The sequence below is a fragment of the Rana temporaria genome, chromosome 8, assembly GCF_905171775.1.
Source record: "Rana temporaria chromosome 8, aRanTem1.1, whole genome shotgun sequence".
Classification (NCBI taxonomy): Eukaryota; Metazoa; Chordata; class Amphibia; order Anura; family Ranidae; genus Rana; species Rana temporaria.
In genome coordinates, this window is record NC_053496.1 from 102,701,751 (window position 1) to 102,727,729 (window position 25,979).

Genomic DNA, 25,979 nt, shown 5'->3' on the forward strand with positions numbered 1-25,979 from the left:
ATTACCAGAAGATTGCCAAGTTGTATAAATCCCTTATAGACTTGTATTTATCATCCAAGGGCACAGGAGCAACGTTCTCCTCTGTCTGTCTGGTTACTGTATAGAAAAGGAGGAAAATGTCATCAAGATGTATTCTATAGCAGCCGAGTGCTGATAATGGTCATAAAATGGCAATAGCAGCACCTTTTAAAATTCCCTGATGTAAAATAAGTTTCCATCAATAATTTTGTCTTTAAATGGAAGGCTATTGGATAATTGCAGTTTTAAAGTGTGCGATTTGGATGTGAACTGGAGTGCATTTTTTATTGAACACTTAGCAGAAGTGAGCCTTTTATTGTTTGGCATTTGGAGCTGTCCTGCCAGCTAATTGATTTTCCTTCTCTGAGTTCCGAGCTGCCAGGGCTTCTGTAACGCCAGTATTCATGTTTAGGGGTTTGACCTGTAGTGTAACAAATGGCTGCACGTTGCGTTCACATCACACCGCTGGCAGTACAGCTTGCGCTACATTTTCCCAATTTTATGGCACAGTTGTATCTGCCGTTTTGCTTGTCCATTACAGCAGAATTATCAAAGCTTCTCAGCAAATCAAGCTGTTTTCTTAAAACACAGTATAAGTTAAGTAATCCTGTTAGAGAATTGTGGGTCTATTTACATTCCATTTTTGTGAAATTGCCCGTTTTTAGTTCAGCGCATACTTTTTCAGAAGTTTCGTAGTGCTGGAAGAAACCTACCAATAAAATAATACAGCCTTTTGTACATTCTTGTGTACTTTATTGTAGCGGTCAGCGACCAGTGGTCCCTGAGCAAATTTTGGTGGTTGTGTGCCAGGGGTTCTGCCACAAATAAACATTGTGGCGGATGTACAGTGGGTTTAGAAAAGAATCATACATGTGGATCAAGTAGGTTTTGTCCCAGGAAGGGGGGGTAGGAACAATAGCATATGAACCATGCTACTAATGCATAGGGGTGAGAAGAAAGAACCTCCAGTCTTGATCATGTCAATTGATGCTGAGAAAGCATTTGACAGAGTAGACTGGGGGTTTATGATGGAGGCACTATGCAGCATAGGGATGGGCCCAAAATTTATGAAATGGATCGAAAACCTATATAAACTTCTTACGGCCAGGGTGAAGGTGAATGGAAGTATGTTGTCCGCTTTTGAGATGTTCAATGAAAAAAGACAAGGCTGCCCGCTCTCGCCACTCCTGTATGTAGTCGCATTAGAGACATTGTTGGAGAAAATAAGGAAAAATGTTTATAGGAGGGGTTAGAGGGGGAGAATAGCACAACGTAGCACTCTATGGCCCAGGCAATGGGACAGGGTTGGGAAGGTACATGGGGGAAGCACAATTAAAAGACATGGTGACACAAGGAAAAATAAGGACAAGAGCAGACTTAAAGAGGAGTTCCACCCAAAATACACCCAGGATTTTTTTCTTGGCCACTATGGTCCCAGCTGTCTTGAACATGACAAGGTTCTCCCGTGTAGTTCTGGCCTGATTCTTTACCATTCTTGTGATCGTTGAAACTCATGAGGTGAGATCTTGCATGGAGCCCCAGACTAAAGGAGATTGACATTTTGTGTTTTTCATTTGCAAATAATCGCACTAACCGTGGTCACCCTCTCACCAAGCTGCTTGGCGATGGTATTGTAGCCCATTCTAGCCTTGTGTAGGTCTACAATCTTTTCCCTGACATCCTTGGACAGCTCTTTGGTCTTGGCCAATTATGGTGAGATTGGAATCTGATTGCTTCTGTGGACAGCAGGGTGGATTTGATTTAAATCAAGTCGATTTTAAATCACTAGTAAAAAGGCTTGATTTAAATCCACACAATTTTAAATCCTATTTTCTAAAGAGCAACTGTCATTTCTGTCCCGCAGCGACGATTCCCCTGACCCGCTGTTGACTCATCGACCGTCCCATTCACTTAATGGCTGGTGATGCAGCAGTGACACAACAAGGTGAGGGAAGTGGCGGGAGCAGGTGAGTGGATGTCTAACTGGCATCGCCATGACGAATCTAAAATGACAGGTGCTCTTTTTAAATGTAAGGACTTATTCTTGCTGGTAGTTAAAATGTATTTTCTCAAACAAGTTTATTAAAGAAAAATACATGAACAGAAAAACAAAACCGAGCATGATTTCCAATTCCAGGTAGTACAGTGTTACATTCAGTGTAAACAGCGTTCACATTGCATCATTGGATAACTTGATGAAATCTTGTGCACCATCTTTTCATAACATATCCGGGTCGGGTAGTTGGAATCTTTAATATTTGCAAACAAAATGAAGGTTTCCTATTTAGAATATTTAGCGGTCAGGTTAGTAAATCTTCCCAAACTGGGCCTCTTTAGAACCTGCTACCATTTTGCTTCTCAAGTGAGGAATAAGGCACTTCAAGCTATGAGCAGAAAGATCACAAGGTTTATCAACTGCTTAGGTTTCACTTTTACTGCATGATCATGTTCAAAATAAAAATACAATAAAACACAGCCTTTTGGTATACAAAGTATAAATAAACTGTATTTAAATTGTTATACAAATATATATTTTAAATCCAATCTTTATTCTTGTTTGACAATAACATGGTGTGGGTGTATTTCTGGCAGTCACGGTCTGTGTCGCACACCTCCAGCCTGTGTCTCAGAATAAGAGGGAGGTGAAGCCTCCATCAATCTACATGTAATATCCCACCCTCCATTGTGTTTAGCTGGTTAGTGGGAAAGGAGGAGGGAGGGAGTGGGCCGCCATTTACCACTGTATATATGCCTGCCTGTGTGACTCTATAGTCTCATGGGCTGCTCAGATGTGATGGGGGAGGAAATGGTCACTATACAAACTGAAAACTGAGCATGTGCAGAGTTGCCACCACAGCTGCAAAATACCTAGCTGAATTGTGGGCATGAACAGAAGGGGGAGATAGAGAGCAGCAGGAGTTCTCCCAGTTTTTTTGCCGAACACAGAAAAATAATCTTATAAGAGTAGCATGTAATACATAATTTGATGTTTTTTTAGGATGCGGGTTTAGTGACACTTTAAGGGTCAGGTTGCCCACCACTTATATTTAGTTAAAGATTTTCTTTGCAAATATATATAATATACGATTACAGGTAAAGCGTTTGGAACTGCCTGGCCACGGAGATTCATGGCTGTAGGAAAGCTGTGAGGGTGACCCATCAATATGACTTTAGTGCCCCCCCCCCCCCTGCCTTTCATATAGTTGATTTGCATGCTGAGTGAAGTGCTATTCACAGATTTATTTCATTTACTAACAGACTACAAAAATGAGAAGAATCTGTGAGTAATAATCAATGGAAGAAACTAGCACATAACTAAATGGATTTGCTTTCAGCCACTCCTGGATTTGCACATAAGAAGGATTTAATTTTCTTCAGGCGTGAAGTTTTAAGGCCCTGAGACGACTGCTCCTTTCATGTTGTTTCAAGGACATGTTTCCCCTTTTATTTATTTCTGGTATCCCATTGCTGGCAGAAATCCCTCATCCCTCCCGTGGATACATCCCCTATCTGTGCTCTACGTCCGGCTTTATAGGCGAGGTGTGGATTGTGTTATTGGGTGCGAGGACTGAGGGTGGTGGAGTGCAGACTTGTCAGCAGGGTTTCTATGTGACAGCTTGTCATTTGGCTCCATGTCCACGCTTCCCTGTGCCCAGCATGCCTCTCTGATGCCCACTGAGATTTTCTTTGGCTTTGCACCTACTTGTTATCTGTTAAGGTTTCACATGGCTGAAAAAAAAAAAATATGATCCCAGGAAAGCTTTAGACATTTTCTTTTCCACCTATTTAAACAGATGACTTGTTTTTGTGTAATTCACTTTAATGGGGAGAGCAGACTTGTCATTTCTATAAAATATTTAGACAACGAAGGCTTCACAGAGCACATTTCTCATTGTTTTATCTGTTTTGCATGAGTTCTATCTCTGGTTTCTCTACCCCTGTGTGTTGCTTTATGAAGATTTTCAGAAGTCAAGTAATAGATGTATATGATGTTGCTAACATATTGTTGTAAAGCCGAAAATGATTAATATTTATGGCTTGTAAAAATAAAAAAAATCATGGCAATGACTGAGTCGCTGGAACAATCCATTCACTGCACAGGTCTATATCACTAAAACTGTCTGTCAAGGGAGACGAAAGGATGAAAAACGATCAACATCTGCAACAGAATCAGCTACACAGCAACTTGTCATAGACGGTTACAGATTCCTGTATAATGGGCTGAAACCTTGCCCAATTGTTTCCTGCATTTAGATGCCATTCCTTGTGTACAAGAGGGGCTGAGCCTCACAATGTGGGTAACATAGAGGAATGCTAGCCGTAATAAAAACTTGCATATGCAATAGTGGTTCTGACACTTGAACTCCCTATACATATTGGATGGCAGAAGGGCCTTTGGCCAATTCACCAAGGCTTGTTTTATTTATTTATTTTTTTATGGCATACTTTAAAGTGGTTGTAAACCTCTGAAATGAAAAATGAACAAAGCATATTCCTCCTATAGTGTGTGTACTTGCCTCTCTCCAAAGCACCCATTGTGATTTCTGTCTGCCCTGCCTTCCCCTTGCTATCTGCGTGACACCACAGAATCCCTGTAGAGTCGTCACCCCCCCCCCCCCAAACACAAAAGGTGATTAACAGCCTGCCTGACCTTTGCAAGATTCCCGATGAGAATGTTTAGAGGGGGCGTGTCCATTCCCTTCACTCAGGTCACAGATTACACTTGGCCTCCTAACCTGTGCTGCGTGTGACATCAAATCCCCACCCTCTGCCTTCTGTAGCTGAGAAAAAGGCCTTTGATCTGTCATTTAAACAGGTGTACAGGAGAGATGGCTGCAGATAAACATGAACAACCTATGTAGGAGGGTTTGTTTCATTTCTGTTATCTGAGGCCAGTCACTTCAGTGGGTATATAAGGGGTTACAATCACTTTAAAAGAGGACCTGTACTGTGAAAGTTGTGTCCGAAGTCAAGCAAGGTTTTACCCCAGTATTCACAGAAGTACTGAAAAAACTGGCCCTACCTAATTTAGTACAGCCCAGCGCTCTGGAATACGCTACAAAGATGTATTTAACACAACTGGTCAGATGTTGATACCAAAGCAAAGCAGCTGCTTAACCTTACCTCTGGTGAGTGTATCCCCTGAAGGGGACCAAATCCCCCCCCCCCCACGTGGTGAACATCCCCCTTGGTGAATGGAGCACTTTTGTTAAAGCACAGCCATCCCTGTCATCTGCACTGACTGTCATTTACACAAACGCATTGTTTGTAGCGCTGCTGCAGGGCTTTTTGTGGACTCTTTTGGAGTTTTTTAATTATTTCTGCATTTTTGTTTTACTCCAGTATTGCCTGTTTTCTCCCAACAGCTGATCTTTTTTCATTTCCGCCTTACCAAACCTTGATATGCATTGTGCATCTTTGTTGAGGGTGGTCATCTTGGTGAAGACACAGGGCTGCCGCACTAGCAGTCTGATGCAGCGTCTTGGATCAGGGGTGACCAACCTTTTCAAGAGCTGCTGACTTTTGTTCTAATAAGCACACTTACCTGTCCTAGGCGCCCGCGATGTTGGCCCCCAAGGCCGATCTCTCGATTGTGGTGCCGCCATCCTCACTAAGGGAAGCAGGCAGTGGAGCCTTGCAGCTTCACTGCCCGTTTCCTACTGCACATGCGCTCTTGTTGAATGGGCGACTTTTTTGTGGGATACACACAGTTCCCAGAAGACAGTGCGTGCCCCATTCCCCAGAAGACAACGCGAGGAGGACAACCAGCCGCGACTAGGAAGAGGCAGATTAGGAAGATCGCCTAGCAACCGCCATTTCTGGTAAGTAAAAAAAAAACAAAACGTATGAGCGTACATTGACACAGCCTAGTCTATGGGGCCTCCGATCCTTTCTGCCCAGATCGAAGGGGACGGGTCACCACCTGTGTGTGTTTTTTTTTTTTTTCTTCTTGATTGGAGGTAAATATAGCGTCCAATGGAGTTGGACTGATTGTGCGAAAGGGGCCTAAGGCGGCCTTCACACTGATATGCTGCAGTTTACCCACACCACGGGTGCTGCACAGTGCACTTGTGGCTTTCCTGCAGGATATCTGCACTTTGCCATAGACCAGGGTTTGACAAATTTGCTTGGAATCTTGGAGCTAGCTAAAAAAGTTAAGAGCCAGAAACACACACCCCCCCCTCCCGCCGAGCTTGCGCACAGAAGCGAACACATACGTGAGTAGCGCCTACATATGAAAGCGGTGTTCAAACCACATGTGAGGTATCGCCGTGATTGGTAGAGCGAGAGAAATAATTCTAGCCCTAGACATTCTCAAAACATGCAACCTGTAGAATTTTTTTTTTTTAAACGTCGCCTATGGAGATTTTAAAGGGTAAAAGTTTGTCGCCATTCCACGAGCGGCGTGACATATTGGGTATCAATTTACTCTTTCACAATATAAAAAAAATTGTGCTAACTTTGTTGTCTTATTTTATAATTTGTTATAATTTAAAAAAAAGTGTATTTTTTCCCAAAAAAGTGCGCTTGTAAGACCGCTGTGCAAATACGGTGTGACAGTACTGCAACGACCGCCATTTTATTCTCTAGGGTGTTAGAATAAAAAATATATATAATGTTTGGGGGCTCTAATTGGAGGGAAGGAGATGGCAGTGAAAACACAGGGGAAGCTCCATTAGCATTGCTGGTTTACACTGTGATTTTAGTAATAAACTTGCCTTTAATAAGTCTTCCATTCCGGTATCACCAGCTGTTGCTGTCCCAGGCGGAGTGCATTTGGTATCACAGGAAGCATCGGCTTATAGGGCTCTGCTCCACAGCCGCTTGCTTCCTCTACCGCTGAACTAATTCACAACCCTGATGGCAGGTCGGCAACCAGCAATCTGTGCTTGCCAACCAGCCATCCCAGACCATGAGTTTGCGGCCACGTCAAAGCACTGCATGGGCCACTGGTTGTGCACCCCTGTCTTAGATGATCTCACACTGCTGATGTAATGCAGAAGTACCTGGACACGAGCACTGCCATTTTGTCATGAGAGATTCAAGACTCAGGGTAAATCCAGTTAGTTCTGCACTCCTGTGATCTGGTTTCAGCAGATAGCGGGCTAAAGCCTGTTGTCGGCTGATATCGCAAAGCCGGTCCAGGCTTTGAAAAGATCCTGACTACATGGTTTGGATCTGTCCAGAAACCTGGGCTGACAGTTGGTTGGCTCAGCCTTTCAGTGAGCCGCTGAGCCTGAACCAGCCGCTTGATTGATTTTACAAATGTCAGGAGGGGACATATTCCCCCCCCCCCCCACTGCCCTCTGGTGCTTCTACGGTGCGATCAGCGAGCCAGAGAATTAATCAGCCAGAGTCGCCTGTTTACCATAGAGATGCCCGGGGACCATATGGTCCCCAATCATCTCTATGATCTTCAGAGGCCGGGCGATAACTTATGACGTCAGGTCCAGCCTTGGCAGATGTAATGACTGCCGTTTCTTCATCTGGAACGCCAAAATCGGGAACAAATGCGTTTGTAAAATTGCTGCACGAATACCGTGCAACATAAAAAGTTGCAACAACCACCGTTTTATTCCTTAGGGTCACTGCTAAAAACATATATAATGTTTGGGGGTCCTGAGCAAGTTTCTAGTAAAAACGTGATGATTTTTACATGTAGGAGAGAACGGTCAGAATTGGCTTGGGAGACAAGTGGTTAATTTAAATAAATACAGTGCCATCATCTTACAGAAATAGGATAATGTGTAAATTAAACAATGTGTGTTTAGTATTTTTAAAATGTACAATAAAGTTTTTGCATGAGTAGACCAAAAAATTGAATGTGCATACTTTATAAAAATAAAGAAATGATGTAAGCTTTGCCAGTGAACAGACCTTTCCTAAGTCTATCAATGCATGCAATATGTCCAAAAATAAAAATGTGTATCAGGGACATGCTTACACAAAGTATATTCTAGTGATTGTTTGTATGGAGCTTGTGTGTTTCCCACAGGCTTTGTATGGATGGAGTATGGTACTTGAGTGAAGTAGCACTCCACAGCTCATCCATATTCTCATGCTTCATGCACTGAATTGTCTCTCTTGTATAGTCACTTTTTCTTTAGTGTTACATTACACAGCCTTATGGTCTTGTTTTTGGACTTCTCATCTGACAGATGTGCTGTCATGGCAACTCCAGGCAATCTCTAAATCTTCATTGGTGCACAAAACTGTTCCCCACCCCTCCAGCCTGCTTTCCTTTTGCTGAATTCTGTTTCCCTTAAAAAAAAAAATAATAATCTTCCAGCCAGTGGATGAGAGCCACAGAAAACACGCTCCGTCAGCTTCCTTCTTTTGACTGCACAAAGTATTACATGAAATCAGCCAGTGTCGCTAGATGGATGTGTTCCTGAGATTGCATCTTCAATCACAAGGCTCCTAATGTGCTTTTGTGTGGCTGCAGAAATTAGCAGTGAAGAGTGCAGGTTTCATGGATTGAGAGCACACCTGCTCTTTGTCTAACAGTGGAAACGATCTTCCTGTCATTCGCACAAAGGCGTTCAGAGCACTGATTGACAATGAAATACATGTGCTTTCACGCTATAAAGCTGTCCATGGGCAGAGGATTTTTTTCCCCCCCCCTGGTCCGCTTGACAGCCATTAGCAAAGCCTAAAATACCAGCTACTTTGTCTAAAAAGAGCTGTTGGCAAAAGCTTTCTGTCTGTATAGAACTATGGGTGGTAGAGTGCTAATAATCGGAAATTTTTTAAAAGGCATTTGAACGAGCCCAGAAACTTGTAACGATCAGTCAAAAGTCACTAGTTGGGACAGAAATCCTAGGATTTTAGGAAAATTGAGAGGGGCCAAGAAGTGCAGTTCTACGGGAGTTTTCCTGTTCTTTTAATCTTTCCTATTGGAGTAGAGCTGATTCAGGGGCAGCCCCTTCTCCTGAGACAACTGATCAATGTCCTACTCATCTACTGCTGGCTTATAATAGCAGATGATAGGTCTCTATTGTAGCCATACACATCAATGAGGCAACTAAACTAAACATTTGCTTGATTTTTATCTCCTAATTGATTTATACTTTGCCGCTCCAAGCAATGAATACATTTTAGAGAACACTTTAAACACACAAAGATCTGTGTGCGACAGAGGACCATAATACAGATCAATTGCACAATTGGTTTTAATAATTTCCATTTTTTATTGCTTTGTGGTATTTTTTTATCTAGATTTTCAGTCAATAGCAAATGCAGAATTACCATTTTGTCGCATCATTTGATGATAAATTGCTCATCCCTAGATTGTCCCCTCTGACCTGTGTTGGTGTCTCTATGAATAGGATAACGTGTTTTTTTTTTTAGTTTTTTTTTCAAACAAATCCAATAAATTGTAGTAAAGGCAAAATCGTGTGTTTTTTTATTTTTTTTTTATTCATTTTTTTTATTTATTTTAGATGGAGAAGGGAGTGTCATTGGGATGATTTCCTTTCACTTTCTATCCTGTAGCCAAAACCAGAAATGAAAGAAAATCTCTCCAAAGTTGGGAAATCGCAGTGTGTCACCAGAACTAGTGTCCCCATAAGAGAATATTTCACCTCTATTAGACACATTTCACACTTGAGGCGTTTTTAGGCACTAAAGGGCTAAAAATGGCACCTGGTAAGGCTGCTTTCACACTGAGGCAGTGGGGGCGTCGGTGGTAGAGTGCTGCTTTTTTGAGCGGCGCTTTTAACCCCCCACTAGCAGGCGAAAAAGGGGTTAAAACCGCTCGTAAAGGCGGTTTGCCGGCGCTGCCCATTGATTTCAATGGGCAGGGGTGCTTTAAGAGCGGTGTATACAGCACTGCAATGATGTGGCTTGCATGACTCTTTTTTTTTTTTACCATCCTGCCAGCGCACTGATCCAGTGTGAAAGCTTTTAAAGTTTTAAATGGGTGGAACTCCACTTTACGTAGCAACATATAGTAAATACTATAAGTCAAAACATGCTTACATTTGTTCAGTCCACATCATCTTCAGCCCAAACTCAAATTCTCATGTTATACAACTTCAAGACATGATTTTGTTTATTGATATGTTACTTGTAAGTACAAGCCCAGCCCATATGATTCACAACATTCTTAATCAGACAAGTCTAGAGCAGATTTCTCTTCACATTGGCTCATCAGCATGGTACGTTACTAGCTTACAGCTGAATGTGATAATCCTCCAGCTGTTTTTATGCTGGGACGTGTAGGGGCCACTCCTCACATCAATAAGGAATTACGTTTTTATATGCCCACAGGTTCAGTGCCAGACATGCTTCTATACGTTGTGGGGTTAGCATGTCTCCCAGCTTTGAAGTTTCTTTTTCAAAATGTATGTATTTTTTTCAGTAGATACATTTGAAATAACTTTGGCATCTTCACCATTTAAGCCAAATTGGACTTTCATTTTAAATCTACAAACTACATTCCTGGTCTGCACAGTCTTAAATTTTTCTTTAGAAAGCAGCCACAGCAGAAAATCTTGTCCTCTGCCAGCATACTGCAAAGAGGTTTGACCCCCCACGCGCCTACCCCCCCTTGCTGAATAAGACATATAGCTCTACGATTGGCAGAACTCATACTTTCTGCTGATTGAAGAGCTCATGCTCTGGTGCTTCAGGGGGCATGCTAGACCCCTCCTGCGGGTACACTGCTTCCACACTGAGAACAAGGGACCTTCTGTGCAGCACACTGGCAAGAGTATCGGTACAGTCAACCCTCGAAATTTGTTGGGGGTTACATTCTCTGAGAATCCGCAAATTGTGAAAATCTGCTAATTTTGGATGTGGTTAAAAAAATGCATATAAATGGTTCATAGGGACGGCTTCAAAGTCGTCTAACACTGAAGCTGCCCCATGCAGCACGACTTCAGCGCGGCTTGCATAACAACTTCTGTGTAGAAGTCAATGCAAGCTGCTCTGAAGCCACCCCCAAGTAGTACAGGAACCTTTTTCTAAGTCAGAGTGACTTGAGTCGCTCCTATTAGAACTGTTTCATTGTACTGCATGGAGCGCCACTTGTCAGGCTGACGTGGGAATGCTGAGGCCGCAAACTCTGAACTGCGACTTTGTGGCAGTTGACTGTACAGGCTTTTCTAGTCTAGCTGTGGCTGCTGTCTAAGGCCAGGTTCACACCTATGCGAATTGAGTGTGGCTTAAACCGCATCCAATTCACATAACATTATAAAATACATTGATTTCAATGAGGCTGGTTCACATATGTGCGATGCATTTGCACTGCACATTGCCGAAAAAACGCGTGCGGCTCAGGTGCGAATTCAGGCCCATTATCTTCTATGGGCACGCATCTGATTCGCAGATGTGTTCATTTCTCTTCAGGATTTCTTTCATTCACCTCAATACACTTCCCCCCTCCCCTCCCCCTTCCCTCTCCCAGATCTCCAAATTTGCAGCTAAAATGGAGATGATCTGCTGAACATTTCTCTTATCTCTCTGCAGAGATAAGAGAGCTGAAATTCGCACCACACGAGTGTGAATCCGGCCTAAAGAAAAAAAAATGCAAGACCTTTGCACACATGTTTTTATGCACCTAGAATATAATTACTTGCAAGATCAGTTGGACTTTAATGCCGTTTTTGTTGTCCAGAGCAACTAACCAGTGTCCTAAATAAAAACTAAAGTAATTATGTAATCTAATGGGACGCTCGCACCGTTCACTCATTCACTCATCCGTCTTGATTGCGGCCCAGTGTTAACCCACTGCAGGCTGCTGTTTCTAAGATTTGAATTTTTAATTATGTATTCATGTGGACCATTCCAGTGACCTGATTTAGAACATGCAAGTGACTTTCCTCTTAACTTGTACAAAGTAAAAGAACAAAGTAGCCTGTATGTGATGGGAGGAGTGGACACAGCAAGTGCTATCTGTGCCTTGTTTAGTTATTTTCCAAGCCAGTCTATAGAAAAAAAGCACATGAATTGCCCTGCTGCTTGTCCTCCACAGCCCACATTTTGCTCTCGGCAGGGAAGGGTATTTTGCAGCCCATTTAATACACTCAAGCTTCTGGATCAATGATACACATTGAGAAATCTTTGATTTTTCACCTCTCTGCGTCTGAAAATAATAAAATGGTGTGTTGGCTTTCTGCGTGCTTATGGCAATTTCAAAGGTGCCTCTCGTCTTTGTGCACTTGGGCTTCTCTCGGCTTAAATATAAGTAGCTGAAGCGATCTTTGTTATAAACATGTAATTTTACAGCCGCTTGTGTCTGCTAATAAAGTCTAATACCAAAACATAAAGGAAAAGATTTTATTGTTAAGCATATATTCAATTGTTGGTAATTGGCCCATAACGTATCAAGGACTGGCTTATTTTTAAATAGAAAAAGTGGTTTAGCGCATTCTGGTATTAAGAGGCGAAGATAGATTTTCTGCAAATATAAAGCTATACATATTACATTAGTTATACAAACTCTGTTACTGAAAGATCTCATAGGTTTGAAAACCTCATTGGATATAAATTGAGCGGCTTTGTGTAGATGGGCGCTTGCACTATACTTTTATTGGTAAACCTATAGGTAGGAGGAACTTTAACCACTTAAAGGGGTGGTTCCCCTAAAAATAAAGTTTTGACATTGCATTTGCTATAATAATTACAGTTCGAATCGGCTGGTTTTATGTAAAAAATACCTCCGTACATAGCGTTTGTATTATTCGTTCCCACCGCCACTTCCAGGTACGATGCTGGCGGTGGGCGTTCCTTATTGATGGACAGGCATCCGACCGACGCATCCATCGCGTCACGAGATGCCGAAAGAAGCCGAATGTCGTTGCGCATGCGCCGTATAGAGCCGCACCGACGTTCGGCTTCTTTCGGGCATTTCGTGACGCGATGGATGCGTCGGTCGGATGCCTGTCCATCAATAAAAAACGCCCACCGCCAGCATCGTACCCGGAAGTGGCGGTGGGAACGAATAATACAAACGCTACGTATGGAGGTATTTTTTACATAAAACCAGCCGATTCTAACTAATTATTATAGCAAATGCAATGTCAAAACTTTATTTTTAGGGGAACCACCGCTTTAAGGACCAAGCCACTTTGAGATTTGGTGTGTGTGTGTGTGTGTGTGTATGTGTGTGTATATGTGTATATATGTAATTATATATATATATATATATATATATATATATATATATATATACACCCTAGAGAATAAAATGGAGGTCCTTGCAATACTTTGCCTCACATTGTATTTGCACAGCGGTCTTGCAAGCGCACTTTATTGGGGAAAAAATACACTTTATTGAATTTTAAAAAAACACAGTAAAGTTGGCCCAATTTTTATATATACAGTACAGACCAAAAGTTTGGACACACCTTCTCATTCAAAGAGTTTTCTTTATTTTCATGACTATGATAATTGTAGATTCACACTGAAGGCATCAAAACTAAATATAAAAATAAATAAAATATATTTCATATTCTAGGTTCTTCAAAGTAGCCACCTTTTGCTTTAATTACTGCTTGGCACACTCTTGGCATTCTCTTGATGAGCTTCAAGAGGTAGTCACCTGGCGCAGCACCCCATCACTCTCCTTCTTGGTCAAATAGCCCTTACACAGCCTGGAGGTGTGTTTGGGGTCATTGTCCTGTTGAAAAATAAATGATGGTCCAACTAAACGCAAACCGGATGGAATAGCATGCCGCTGCAAGATGCTGTGGTAGCCATGCTGGTTCAGTATGCCTTCAATTTTGATTAAATCCCCAACAGTGTCACCAGCAAAGCACCCCCACACCATCACACCTCCTCCATGCTTCACGGTGGGAACCAGGCATGTAGAGTCCATCCGTTCACCTTTTCTGCGTCGCACAAAGACACAGGGTTGGAACCAAAGATCTCAAGTTTGGACTCCTCAGACCAAAGCACAGATTTCCACTGGTCTAATGTCCATTCCTTGTGTTCTTTAGCCCAAACAAGTCTCTTCTGCTTGTTGCCTTTCTTTAGCAGTGGTTTCCTAGCAGATATTCTACCATGAAGGCCTGATTCACACAGTCTCCTCTTAACAGTTCTAGAGATGTGTCTGCTGCAAAAGGTGGCTACTTTGAAGAACCTAGAATATGAAATATATTTTCAGTTGTTTCACACTTTTTTGTTATGTATAATTCCACATGTGTTAATTCATAGTTTTGATGCCTTCAGTGTGAATCTACAATTTTCATAGTCATGAAAACTCTTTGAGAAAGTGTGTCCAAACTTTTGGTCTGTACTGTGTGTGTGTGTGTGTGTGTGTGTGTGTGTGTGTGTAATATATATATATATATATATATATATATATATATATATATATATATATATATTAGTGAAAGATTGTTGCGCCAAGTAAATTGATGCCCAACATGTCAGGCTTCAAAATTGCGCCCGCTCGTGGAATGGCGACAAACTTTTACCCTTAAAAACCTCCATAGGCGATGTTTAAAACAATTCTACAGGTTGCATGTTTAAGTTACAGAGGAGGTCTAGGGCTAAAATTATTGCTATCGCTCTACCGATCGCGGCAATACCTCACATGTGTGGTTTGAACACCATTTTCATATGAGCGCTGCTCAGGTATGCGTTCGCTTCTGCACACGAGCTCGGCAGGACGGGGCGCGTTTAAACAATGTATTTTACCTTTTTATTTTTTTTTTTTTTTTTTTTTTACACTGTTGCCTTTCTGCCAATTATCACACACACTGTAAGTGCACTATCTACCCACTGCTGGAAGAGGAAGAAAGATTTCCATCATGACCTGCTCCTTTCAAAGAGTGTAGAAAGGAGAAGACAGCAGATGTATATGTAAAACCTATGTAGTGAGATTTGTTTTATTTGTGTATCTCTGAGGCTGTTGCCTTCACTGGGTACAGGAGAGGGTTTACATCACTTTAACCACTTAACAACCGCTGAACATCAAATGACGTCCACGACTTTGTGCGGTGATATCTGAATGATGCCTGCAGCTACAGGCATCATTCAGATATCACAGTCTTCAGCCGACGATTCTGTGCACAATAAGTACGATCAAAGCGGCAGTTCCGCCGCTTGATCGTTCTTATAGGCAGCAGGAGGGGACAACCCCCCTCCCGCCACCATCCGGTGCTTCTCCAGGCTTTCCCGTGCCATCGGGGGCCCGGAGAGCGAATCGGCCGGCGCTGGCTGGAGAAGCATAGAGATGACTGGTGACCAGACCGTCTCTATAACCGTCGGAGGCCCGGGCGCGACATTATGACTGTACCCGGAAGTAAACAAAGCAGCAATCACGGCTGTTGGCATGAGATCAGTGAATGTTTTTTCACAATCTCATGCTTGTAAGCCTGGAGGAGAGATGTGGGGTCTTATTGACCCCACATCTCTCCATAAAGAGGACCTCTCACACTGATTCCTATTACAAGGGATGTTTACATTCCTTGTAATAGAAATAAAAGTGATCAAAAAAAATTAAAATAAAAAAATTAAGTAAAATAAAAATAAAATGAAGATTTTTTATTTTTTTTAAACTCGCCTATCCCCGGTAGCTCGTGCTCAGAAGCGAACACGCATGCAAGTCCCGCCCACATATGGTAAACACCGTTCAAACCCCGCGCGTGCGTTAGAGCATGTGCAACAATTCTAGCACTAGACCTCCTCTGTATCTCAAAAATAGTAACCTGTAAAAAAAAAATTAAGCGTCGCCTGTGGAGATTTTTAAGTAATGAAGTTTGACGCCATTCCATGAGTGCGCAGTTTTAAAGCGTGACACTCGGCGTAACATCATCTTTCACATTATACAAAAAAATTGGGCTAACTTTACGGTTTGTTGTTTTTTTATTCATGAACCTGTTTTTTCCCCCCCCCCAAAAAAAGCTGTTTGAAAAATTATTGCGCATATACCGTGCAATGACCGCCATTTTATTCCATAGGGTGTCTGCTAAAAAAAAATATATATAATGTTTGGGGGTACTGATAAATGAATTTTCTAGCAAAAAAAATTTGATTTTTACATGGAGAGAAGTGCCAAAATAGGCCCGGTGGTTAATGCAAACGCAACTCCCTCATTAACAAAGGAAATAAAGTAGGATTTTCATCACTGGAATTATCAGAAATTGGGAAAGCAGCAGGCTTTATTTAAAAAAAATATATACAGTATATATTTTACGTTTTGCTGTCTGAAAGAAAACCTGTAACAAATATCAGGTGGTGTTGTTCCAGTTTGGCTGCAAAAGTTAAAAATACTTTTCGGGTCAGTCCACTTTATGAATGCTGTACTTTCACCATTTACCACAGAAGGGGTGACTTCATCCTCTTTCTGCGCCCATCACCATTAAAAATCCAAATTGGAGCGTGAGATGAACTTTAAATAAACTTGTCATGAGACCATTTTGGGACTGCCAGGACTTCTTTCTGAAAATGCCATTTTTAGTTTATGCTGAACGGCTGGGTTTAAAACTGACCCTCGGCACTAAACTTCGGAAGACTTGGAGAAAAGTCAGAGGACATCTGCATGCTTCCTCAATGCATTGAAACCTAAGGGTCAGTAAATAAACAGTTTTCTTTTTAGGAGGAGCCGGTAGTGGTGACCTCCATGTTTCTCCATGAGACACAAGAGACAAAGTAAGAGAGTGATTCAGTATTTGGTGGATTGATCTTTCAATAAACCATATAATAAGGGCATGTGTACCTTGGAGTTGCTGGAAATGAAGCTGTTCATATAGGAAAATCTTAGAATGAATACACCTGATGGAGAAGATTTCCCTTACTTTGGAAAGGTTTCCAACCACTACCTGTTGTATCGCTGAGGCATTAAGTGAACAGTTATCTCCTCAGTGAGTGAAGGAAATGCCAAAATTGGAGTGGAGGTTTACAAATTCCCTACTTTATACAAAACCAAAAAAAAGTGGCTTTAATTATGATGGGGTCTTTTTTCACAATGCACACGGATTAATGCACATTATACCATAAATTGGATGAAGGTGCTTCCTGTACAAGTCTGTTGGCGAGGGAAAAAAGTTGTGTTTTGGTAGCACAGGCAGTGCTAGCAGTTACCGTTAAAAGGGTTTCTTTTGGCTTTGTTTTCTTCCCGTATATGACACACTTGTGCAGGCAATGTTTGAGACAAACTGCTTGTGATATTAGGTCAGTTGATGCAGTAGGTATTGGCAAAGGGATGTTTCTCTTGGCTGGAGACGTGAAGGGAAAGAGAATTTATGTTTCTCTCTGGTTACAGAATAGCAAACAGAATTGCTATGGTGACTTGTTGCTAAAAAAGTTTTAGCTACCTCATAAGACATGACCTTAGAATAAGGATTTCCTCAGAGATGTGTTTGATGTATGAAATCCTTTAATTGGGTTTGTACCAATACGGAGACGTACTCATTCCAAAAGTATGCGTGTGTTGGATAACCTTTTTATAGGCCAGCCTTTCTCCTCCTCCGTCCTCTGAGTTAATTAACATTTCCTTTTTCCAGTCCTAACAAAAAAAAAAGCATGTTTAAATAGTTCATTAAAGAGACAGCCCCTACACATTCAATATCCGTTTTTTTTTTGTTTTGTTTTTTTACTTGAGATCCTATTGAATGGAAAATACATAACGTGTGTGTGTGTGTGTGTGTGTGTGTGTGTATATATAATATTATAATATATAAAATTATATATTTTTTTATATAATTTAAAAATGCATTTTAAAAACTGTCAATTTGATTGATCACTGCTCCAGAAGATCCGATTTCTTCTTCAAATACTGTGTTAATCTGTTTTTGGAACGCACCACTTTGTACAATGCATTTGTTAATTTATTCTTGCATTCCCATTTCTACCTCCTCTTCTGGCGAGATCGTCCTCGCAGAACTATAGATTAAGTGGATGGCATAGTGGTTAATTGGTTAGAACTCCATTTATTCTCAGTATTGCTGCCCCCTCACTTCCTCTCCTTTGTCTCTGGGAAAGAAGGTGAAATGAGATTCTTTCAACAGATTGCAATAAAACCATATTTTTTTCAGTATCTCGTGGTTGGACCCAAGAGCTAGGTGAGAAGGTTATTTGGAGGGACGACTGAGTAAGTGGACATGAGCAGGTTTGAGAGACTACAGCGCATTAGTAGAGGTCTAGTATAGACCAGTGTTTCTCAACTCCAGTCCTCAAGGCACCCCAACAGGTCATGTTTTCAGGCTTTCCCTTATATTGTACAAGTGATTTGATCAGTTTCAATGCCTTAGTAATTACCACAGCCGTTTTCATCTCAGGGAAATCCTGAAAACATCACCTGTTGGGGGTGCCTTGAGGACTGGAGTTGAGAAACGCTGGTATAGACCGGTCTTTTGCATTCCAGTTGTATAGTGTCAAACGCCTACACTTTAGAAAACTTTTTGGATGGGGGAATTTTTTTAGCGCACCTTCTGGCTCTTGTCTAAGTTTTTTAAAGGTTTCGTACCAATATTTTTCAGATAATATACACAGTGTTAGGCCTATATATATTTTTTAAAGATCATTTTGTTACCTTCCTGAGGAAGCAAGCCAGGTGGTCTTCTGAATCTTGGCCAAAGTCATAAAGAACTATCTTTAGCAAAAACAAGGGGGTCCTGGAAGAGATGGTATAGTCCACCCGAACTGGACATCATTAGTTTTTTTTTTAGGATTACATGAAGAGACAGAAGTAACTGAGACAACCTAAATACAAAAAAGAACTGGAGTTGGTTTTCCAAGACTTTTGGAACAACCTACCTGCTGAATTCCTTAAACCTTGTATGCAAGTGGACCCAGCAGAAATGTATTCAGTTTTTAAGGCACATGATACAAACCAAATTTTATTTTTATTTTTTCTGTTTATGCACTTTGTAGGTTAATAAAGAAAAATTATTCAATGCATTTTTTTAAAAGCATCCTCTTTTTTACATTGTTTTTTCACAAATGCGCAAATCTTTTGCACAGTACTATACATATTTTTGATATCTGCAGAGATACTAACCCAGACTAACCACCTCTATTGAAATAAACCAAAAAAAGTGGAGGTAAAAAAAGTTTAGTGGGCCTTACAATCGTATGCTCAATGTACATTGGCAGTTTAATTCCAGTCCTGAGAAAACTAGAAATGCTTTAAAGCGGCACATTTTACCTCTGTCCATTCAGGTTACCTAGGACCTAATGGAGGGAGTATGAGTTTGCTGCTGCTAGGAAGTAGAAACTAGTAGGATTCTAGCATTAATTTCCAGTGCAGGTTGATGGCACTCTGGGTGCGTCGGTCTGCGCTGGGCAGCCATGCTTGGTCAAGATTCAACGCATGGACAAGGCAAATTTCCTTATGTTCCATTTGTTCAGTTCACAATACTGCGCTGCAATGGAGTAAAAAGAAGTAGAACATGTAGTATTTATTTCCCGCCACCACATGTCATGATCCTACATCCCATTGCATGTGGAATAGCTGTGGTGAATAAACACAAATGGAATGCCATTTTGTGACTTTCCAATAAAGTTGTGGGATGAACAGTGCGAACCTTGTAATCGGAGCATCGGCGCTGTGCACTCCACAGCGCAAACCAGCAGCTGCGTTACAATGTGAATGAGTCCTAAGAAATATACAGTTTTATGTCTTACCTGCAGATCTCTGAAGCATACAATTTTGGTCTCCTCACAATATATAAAACCATTACCTATTTTTGTTGTACTATAGACGTGGGTGGTCTCTACTTTGATTTGAGAATTTGAAGCCTAAGGTAACTTTTCTTTCCTTTTAGGTGGTTATGTTAAGTGATTTCCATACTTGGGTAAACTGCATTATCGTTTTATTAACCTTGTTCTGTCAGAAAAACATTTAAGCTGCTGCAGTTTTATGGTCTCATTTGCTCTTCAGAGATTCAATTCTAGCTTACAAGGTTTTCTCCCAACACCTCCATCTGTTGTCTTACTTTCACTGAAATCAAGTGGTAATTTGCTTTGTTAGCCGGTGTAGCATCATCAGAGTGCTTATGTGTTCTGCAGACAGATTACATGTGGGTAGTAGCTGTGAATGGACATTAGGTGGTCTTGCATGAGATTTGTATTTATGGAATTGGCAGTAATAACTATGACACTCACTCAGGTTGAATTATTAAATAAAAAATTTACTGCAGAAAAATAGACTTCCTACCAGTAGCTCAGCCATACTATGACTTTGGATGGTCACCTAGGTTGTCATTAATCCTGTCCTGCAAAACGTAGTTGTTAAGCACTATTTTCTTGGTGTGCAGAAAATGCATGTAATTTAGCAATCTTAGATATGGTTCCACCATTGGGGTGTCCTACTTTTTGATCGGCCTTTTGACAAATGCTGCGGGAGACCTTGGCTGCTCTCTAATACATAACTGTCTGTTTTTCCCATAGGCGCTGCTGAATACCCAGAGCAAGCTAAGAACACTTGTACCAAATTTCACTTTCAACTTGGGCTTTTCGGGAAAGTTCTACCACACAGGTAAGTCATTTCTTGAAAATATTTTTATTTTTTATAGGTTAGAAGTGGGGGCATCAGCATGCATCCTTGCCTTCTTTAATGTGAATGTTAAAATTGGGAACTTTTGAGAACTACTAAATCTCAATGTGGCAGAAAAGCCTGTCTAGTATTAACAGTCTGGATTTTATAGTAAACAATGGATTGTCATTCTGAACAACAACATTTGATAGCCAAGGAGTTCCTGCACATCATTACGTTTTGCATTTCATTGTTGTGTATTTTTGTAAATAAACACGATTGATCAGAGTATTGATGAGGAACTTGTGAAGCCATTCAGTGGGGTGCAGTAGCTATAACCTATGCCCTAGAACAGGGGTGTCAAACTGAATTTCATTGTGGGCCGCATCAGCATTATGATTGCCCTCAAAAGGGCCGGTTGTATCTGTAAGATTAGATGTCCAGTGCATCCCCTCACCATACATTAGATGTCAAGAGCCACCCCACCATCAGAAGTTGAGTCCCCCACTCTCCCTTACATCACAGTGCACCCCCCTTTCCTTATGCTACTGCAGGGGAGAAGCTGGATGCATTGGTTGAAAGCAGAAAGTAAGGGTCTAGAGTAGGACCAGAGGAGGGATGGAGCTCTGCTGCAGCTGCAGGAGAGGTGTGAGGGCCACATGAAATGGCCTGGAGGGCCTTGTGTTTGCCACCTTATGCCCTAGAATGTTATTAATGTTGGTGTAGTGCACATTGGACCTATGGAATGCTGGGATTTGTGTGGCTGGCTCTTTGTGGAAAAATACTTGGTAAAGAAAACCTTGGTATACATGGTAAACATTCTGCCTGATAAAGCCATTTAAGAAGTGTAGAAACGTTTCAGATTTTCTAAATAAGACAAGCAGGGATAAATTAAGTACCATACTTAATTAAAGCAAAGGAATGAAGAATTTGAAGGGTAATAATGAGACGTTGGAGAACTGCCTTTTGGCTGCCGATAAGTATTCTGTCAGATTAAAAAAAAAAACTAGTACAGAGATCAAAAATGGGGGGAAAACAAAAAATACAGGAGTCCGAAGGAAAGAATTTGACGAAATTTGAATGTGGCCTAATGTGTAGGTATATGGTGATGTTTATTTTTTTTTATATATATATGTGTGTGGTTTTTTATTTTTTCTAGGCACAGATGAAGAAGATGAGGGGGATGACATGCTGCTCATGCACAGGAAGGAATTCTGGTGGTTCCCACATATGTGGAGTCACATGCAGCCTCACTTATTCCACAATGTCACTGTTCTTGCAGAGCAGATGAAACTCAACAAGCAGTTTGCTTTGGTAATGTCATTTATATAACTGTAATCTAGATCTTTTCTTGGGTTACCATGTACTGAAGAATATATTACGGTTTCTGAGAAAACTATATAGTCATATGTGTATAGCCAACGGCTTCTAAGTGAAGCCGATGGGAAGCTGCTATTCCTGGAATCCCTCCAACTGCCCTAATATACCTGGAAGGTCACAAACTAATTGTTTGGAAATATTGGGTATTTATTATTAGGGTTCTGCTTTCCAATTATTTTCAGATGGTAAATGGGTCTAGGCAATATGAAAAACATTCTATTCTAATCAAGTTCTGAGCTAGGAAACTCATACAATACTAAAGGATTGTGTTTTTTTGTTTTTGTCTTTTTTTTTGACGGACTATGATCAAAAACCTAATTTTCAGTCAGTGGATTTGAGTTGTCCTTTTTAGGAGGTTTCATCCTAGTACGCTCATGCTTGGGTATACGTATCATTGTCTGTCCCTTTGAAACTTACTAAGGTTCAGCAACCCATAGTAACTAACCGTCTTTCATTAATTTGCATGCTCTGCAGGTGCTAACAAGTATAATCTGTTTTTTAATGGGCTGATGATAGAAATATAAAAAACATAGGGATGCAAGAAAAAACATTCTTTGCAAAATTAGAGAACCTGTAGCAACCAATCACATTTCTTGTTTCCCAGGTGAAAAAAGAGGAAGCCCAATTTGACTCCAATGGCAAATTTTCAGTATTTTTTTTTTTTTCTTTCTAAACTATTAGTTCCTTACTTTTTAATGATCTGCCCAAAGTATTTATATGAAGAGAATCCAATAATTTTGTGCTTCATCTGTACATGTTATCTACATTAATTTGGCCACAGATCTATAATAAACCCATAAGCAAGCAATGCTAATGATTTTTGAATATGGTAGTGATTATCTGGGTTTATTAACACACAGGGAGGCTTTATCATCCTGTTATAATATCTCCCTATGAGCAGGTATTGACCCAGCTCTCTTCTATGGGTAAGAGTAAAGACCCCTAAACATTGCACAAGCCCCACTCTTGATTTAATGCGCTTGTTAACCTAAAATAAAATGATGGATCCTGTCCCTTTTTTAAAGCATGTTACACAGCCCAGTGCTTGTGCTGTCATTTGGCCTCCTGTATGCCCTGAAATACCTGGCTGATCCTGACAGTTTCTGCCCCCCCCCCCCCACCCCCTGTAAGCTGACCATGGTGTATGATGGCTGCTGAGCCCTGACACTGTGGTCCGCTTGCGTGGCTCTGTCATCCATCACGCTCCTGTCTCTCCCCCTCCCTGCCTGTCGGCTCCTGTGACAGTGCCCACCCCTGCAAATCCTGCTGCTCTCATAACTGTTAAAATCCTACATAATCCTCCTCCTTTCCTAATGACAGGAGCTCCTGTCTGTGTTTTTAAAGAATGCCTTACTTGCCGTATTTCAGAACGGCTTCCCACGATCACGTGACTGGCTGGCTTTCTCCTCTCCTCCTCACGTCTCGATTGATGTCAGTGGGGGGAATTTTGGCCCCCCCTGCTGCATCTGTCAGCCAGGCGGAGGAAGAGAGCCAGCGGGTCACGTGATCACGGGGAATCGCTCTAAAATAAGGTAAAGGAGGCATTTTTTATAAAACAAAGACAGGAGCTTTTTTTCATTAGGGAACTAGGAGGATTATGTAAAAATTGCAAAGTGGGTTAACAACCACTTTAAAGTAGTGTTGTGGCAAGTCTTTCCACTGCCTGTCATTCTGAGACAACCACCCGTTGGAACTTTGTCCTCCTTTTGTAAGATTGTTGGGTTGCCCTGTATGCCTTTTTAAATTAGTCTGGGTAACCCCTTTAAAAAAAGTCATCAAAAACCTAACTGATGTTCCTAGCTTAGGCTGACCGTGACTATAGATGATGGCCTATATCCAGGAGATCAATGCAAAGTTTGTACTGTCCAACAGATCAAAGGGATTTATATCCATCTTGTATTTTTTAGACCCTTGTAGCCTGGCAGATTGTTCACCTACCAAATTGGGATAAACGTTAACAACTAGTCCCTGACATGAAAGGTTGTGAACCACCTTCATACACATCAACCACATGGGCATTACAGAGAAATAAGTCTTTACAACTTGTGTTTGTAGCATGCTACTTCACGATTTGCTGATTATTGTAAAGGTTAGGAACTGGCAACCCATGTAGTACAGTTGTTGCCTTCTTCAGTAAAGCATCTTCTTTTCATTTGAAGTACTCAGGCGAGTGAGATTTTGTTATAGCTAAGAAGAAATGCTTGACTTGCTTTACAGTGTTCTGTGGAATATAGGTCATGCAAGACATTTCGGAAAGATTGATAAGAAAACTGAACATAGGCATTCAGGCAATTAAATAGGGTAAATGCATAGTGCCTGTAGTATGAAAAGGTACCTTCTGTTTCAGTGGCTATGACACCTGTGTGAAATAAGGACCAGGCCAGCCATAGTTAGCCATGACCACACATGCAAGTGAAGCTTTTTTTCCTCAAGCCAGTGCTTGTTCTCCTTTTCTGTCTGTAAAATGTAAATACTGCTACTGTGTAGTAATAAAGGTCTGCCATCAAGCAACTATAAAGCTGGCAATAGAGCATTTTTTCTTTCATGCAACCATAGGTTAACGGTAAGAAAATCGCTTGCTTCCCCCATCAACACAGTTGGTGTTGATGGGGGAATCTCTCCCGCAGAGCCATTGTGTTCTCCCAGCAGGGGGAAGCTGTCTCTGCCAGGAGAACACAGTGATTATTGCTAGCCGCTAGAAATCATCACGTGTAAAATCCAGTAGGCTGGTTGTACCCAAGTTAATCAATCAACTTGGGTACATTCAGCCTGCCCATACATGATTTAAATCTTGTCTGGTCCCTGCTAAACCGGCCGAGATTCGAACAGTCTCTGGCCGGCTTTAGGCTGAGCTTGGAATCTTTTGTTAGTCTGCACATTGCCAGCTCTTATATTTGAGTTTAGGGCTGCAACTAACGATTATTTTCATAATCGATTAGTTGGCCGATTATTGTTTCGATTAATCGGATAATAGCCTTTAAAAAAAAAATGTTTTACTTTTTTTGGGCCAATTTGTTGTTGGGCAGATTACAAAACACAAATTGGCGCAAAAACACATTACATGCTTTTCTGCAGCTTCTCCATTGAAGTATATTGAACCAAAAAAAAAAATAGCACCGTTTTGTGTTAAAAACTCCTTGCCCTTTCCAAATACGCAGCAGCTGAAAAAAAAATCATGGATGTGAAATTGTATCCCATAGGAAAACATGTAAATGAACTATAGTGTGTTTCTGCAAAAAGCACCAAAAAACAGAGGCGTGAACCCAGGCCTGAGATGTTTAGTGACATAATGGGGTTAAAAAAAAGTACAAAAAGAGCAAATAATCGCTACTGTAAGGGGTTCATTTTTTTACTGTGGGACAGTGAAAGTAATATTTACAGTAGCGATTTGCTTTCTTGTACTGTAAAGGGCTAATTTTAGTTGTTTTAACCCCATTATGTTACTGGCCGATTAATCGTTTATGAAAATTGTAATCGATTAATTTCATGTTCGATTAGTTGTCGATTAATCGATTTGTTTCGGCCCTATTTGAGTTACTGTGCTGACCTTGACTGGTCTCATGTAGTTGGTCCTTTCTTTGTGTCATTATGACAATGGTGAGAGTGAACTTGAAAATCTGCTAAGCAGGTCTGCTGGTATCTGGTTACAATGTTGAAATAAGGACAGGCAGCTGTAAGGTCATTTATCATTTGCCTTGAATAGACTTTGCAGCCTTCTGTAGATAGCTGTTTGCTCAGTATTGCATGATTCATACTTGCCAGCCGTTAGCAGCTTAGCTTTTAAGTTGGACATCAAGCTGCTGGTTATAAACTGTACTGAGCAGTCCCCAAACCTTTTGCCTCGAGTTCTTTTCTTCTGTAGATAAGAGCGTAAATATTTCTGTCCTGTGCATAGCGAAATATAGTGCACACAAGGGGAATTGCTTTGTTTCAAAAGAAGACTTGCACTTAAACTGATTAGGTTCATTTTAGGTGAATTGTGCGACAGTATGTGTGTTAAATTATGCTTACGTTAACAGTCGCATTGGGAAGACCTGGTGTCCTGAAGTGATACTCCACCAGTTCTCTCCTTTCTCTGGTTACTCTTCGGCTTGTCTTGTCAGAATATCATATTTTATGGGGAATCATCAGTCAAGACATGCAGAAGCAGCGT

General features: G+C 41.1%; 1 protein-coding gene across 3 annotated transcripts in view; it reads left to right on the plus strand.

Annotated features, from left to right (window-relative positions):
• The window catches only part of NDST2 (N-deacetylase and N-sulfotransferase 2), a 223,481-nt gene that overhangs the window by 150,392 nt on the left and 47,110 nt on the right, over positions 1-25,979 (plus strand). For all 3 annotated transcript variants that reach the window (XM_040320437.1, XM_040320436.1, XM_040320438.1), the window contains exons 3-4: positions 20,362-20,449; positions 21,606-21,760. In XM_040320437.1, the coding sequence (XP_040176371.1) occupies positions 20,362-20,449; positions 21,606-21,760 (243 nt within the window). The remainder of the gene's footprint in view (positions 1-20,361; positions 20,450-21,605; positions 21,761-25,979) is intronic.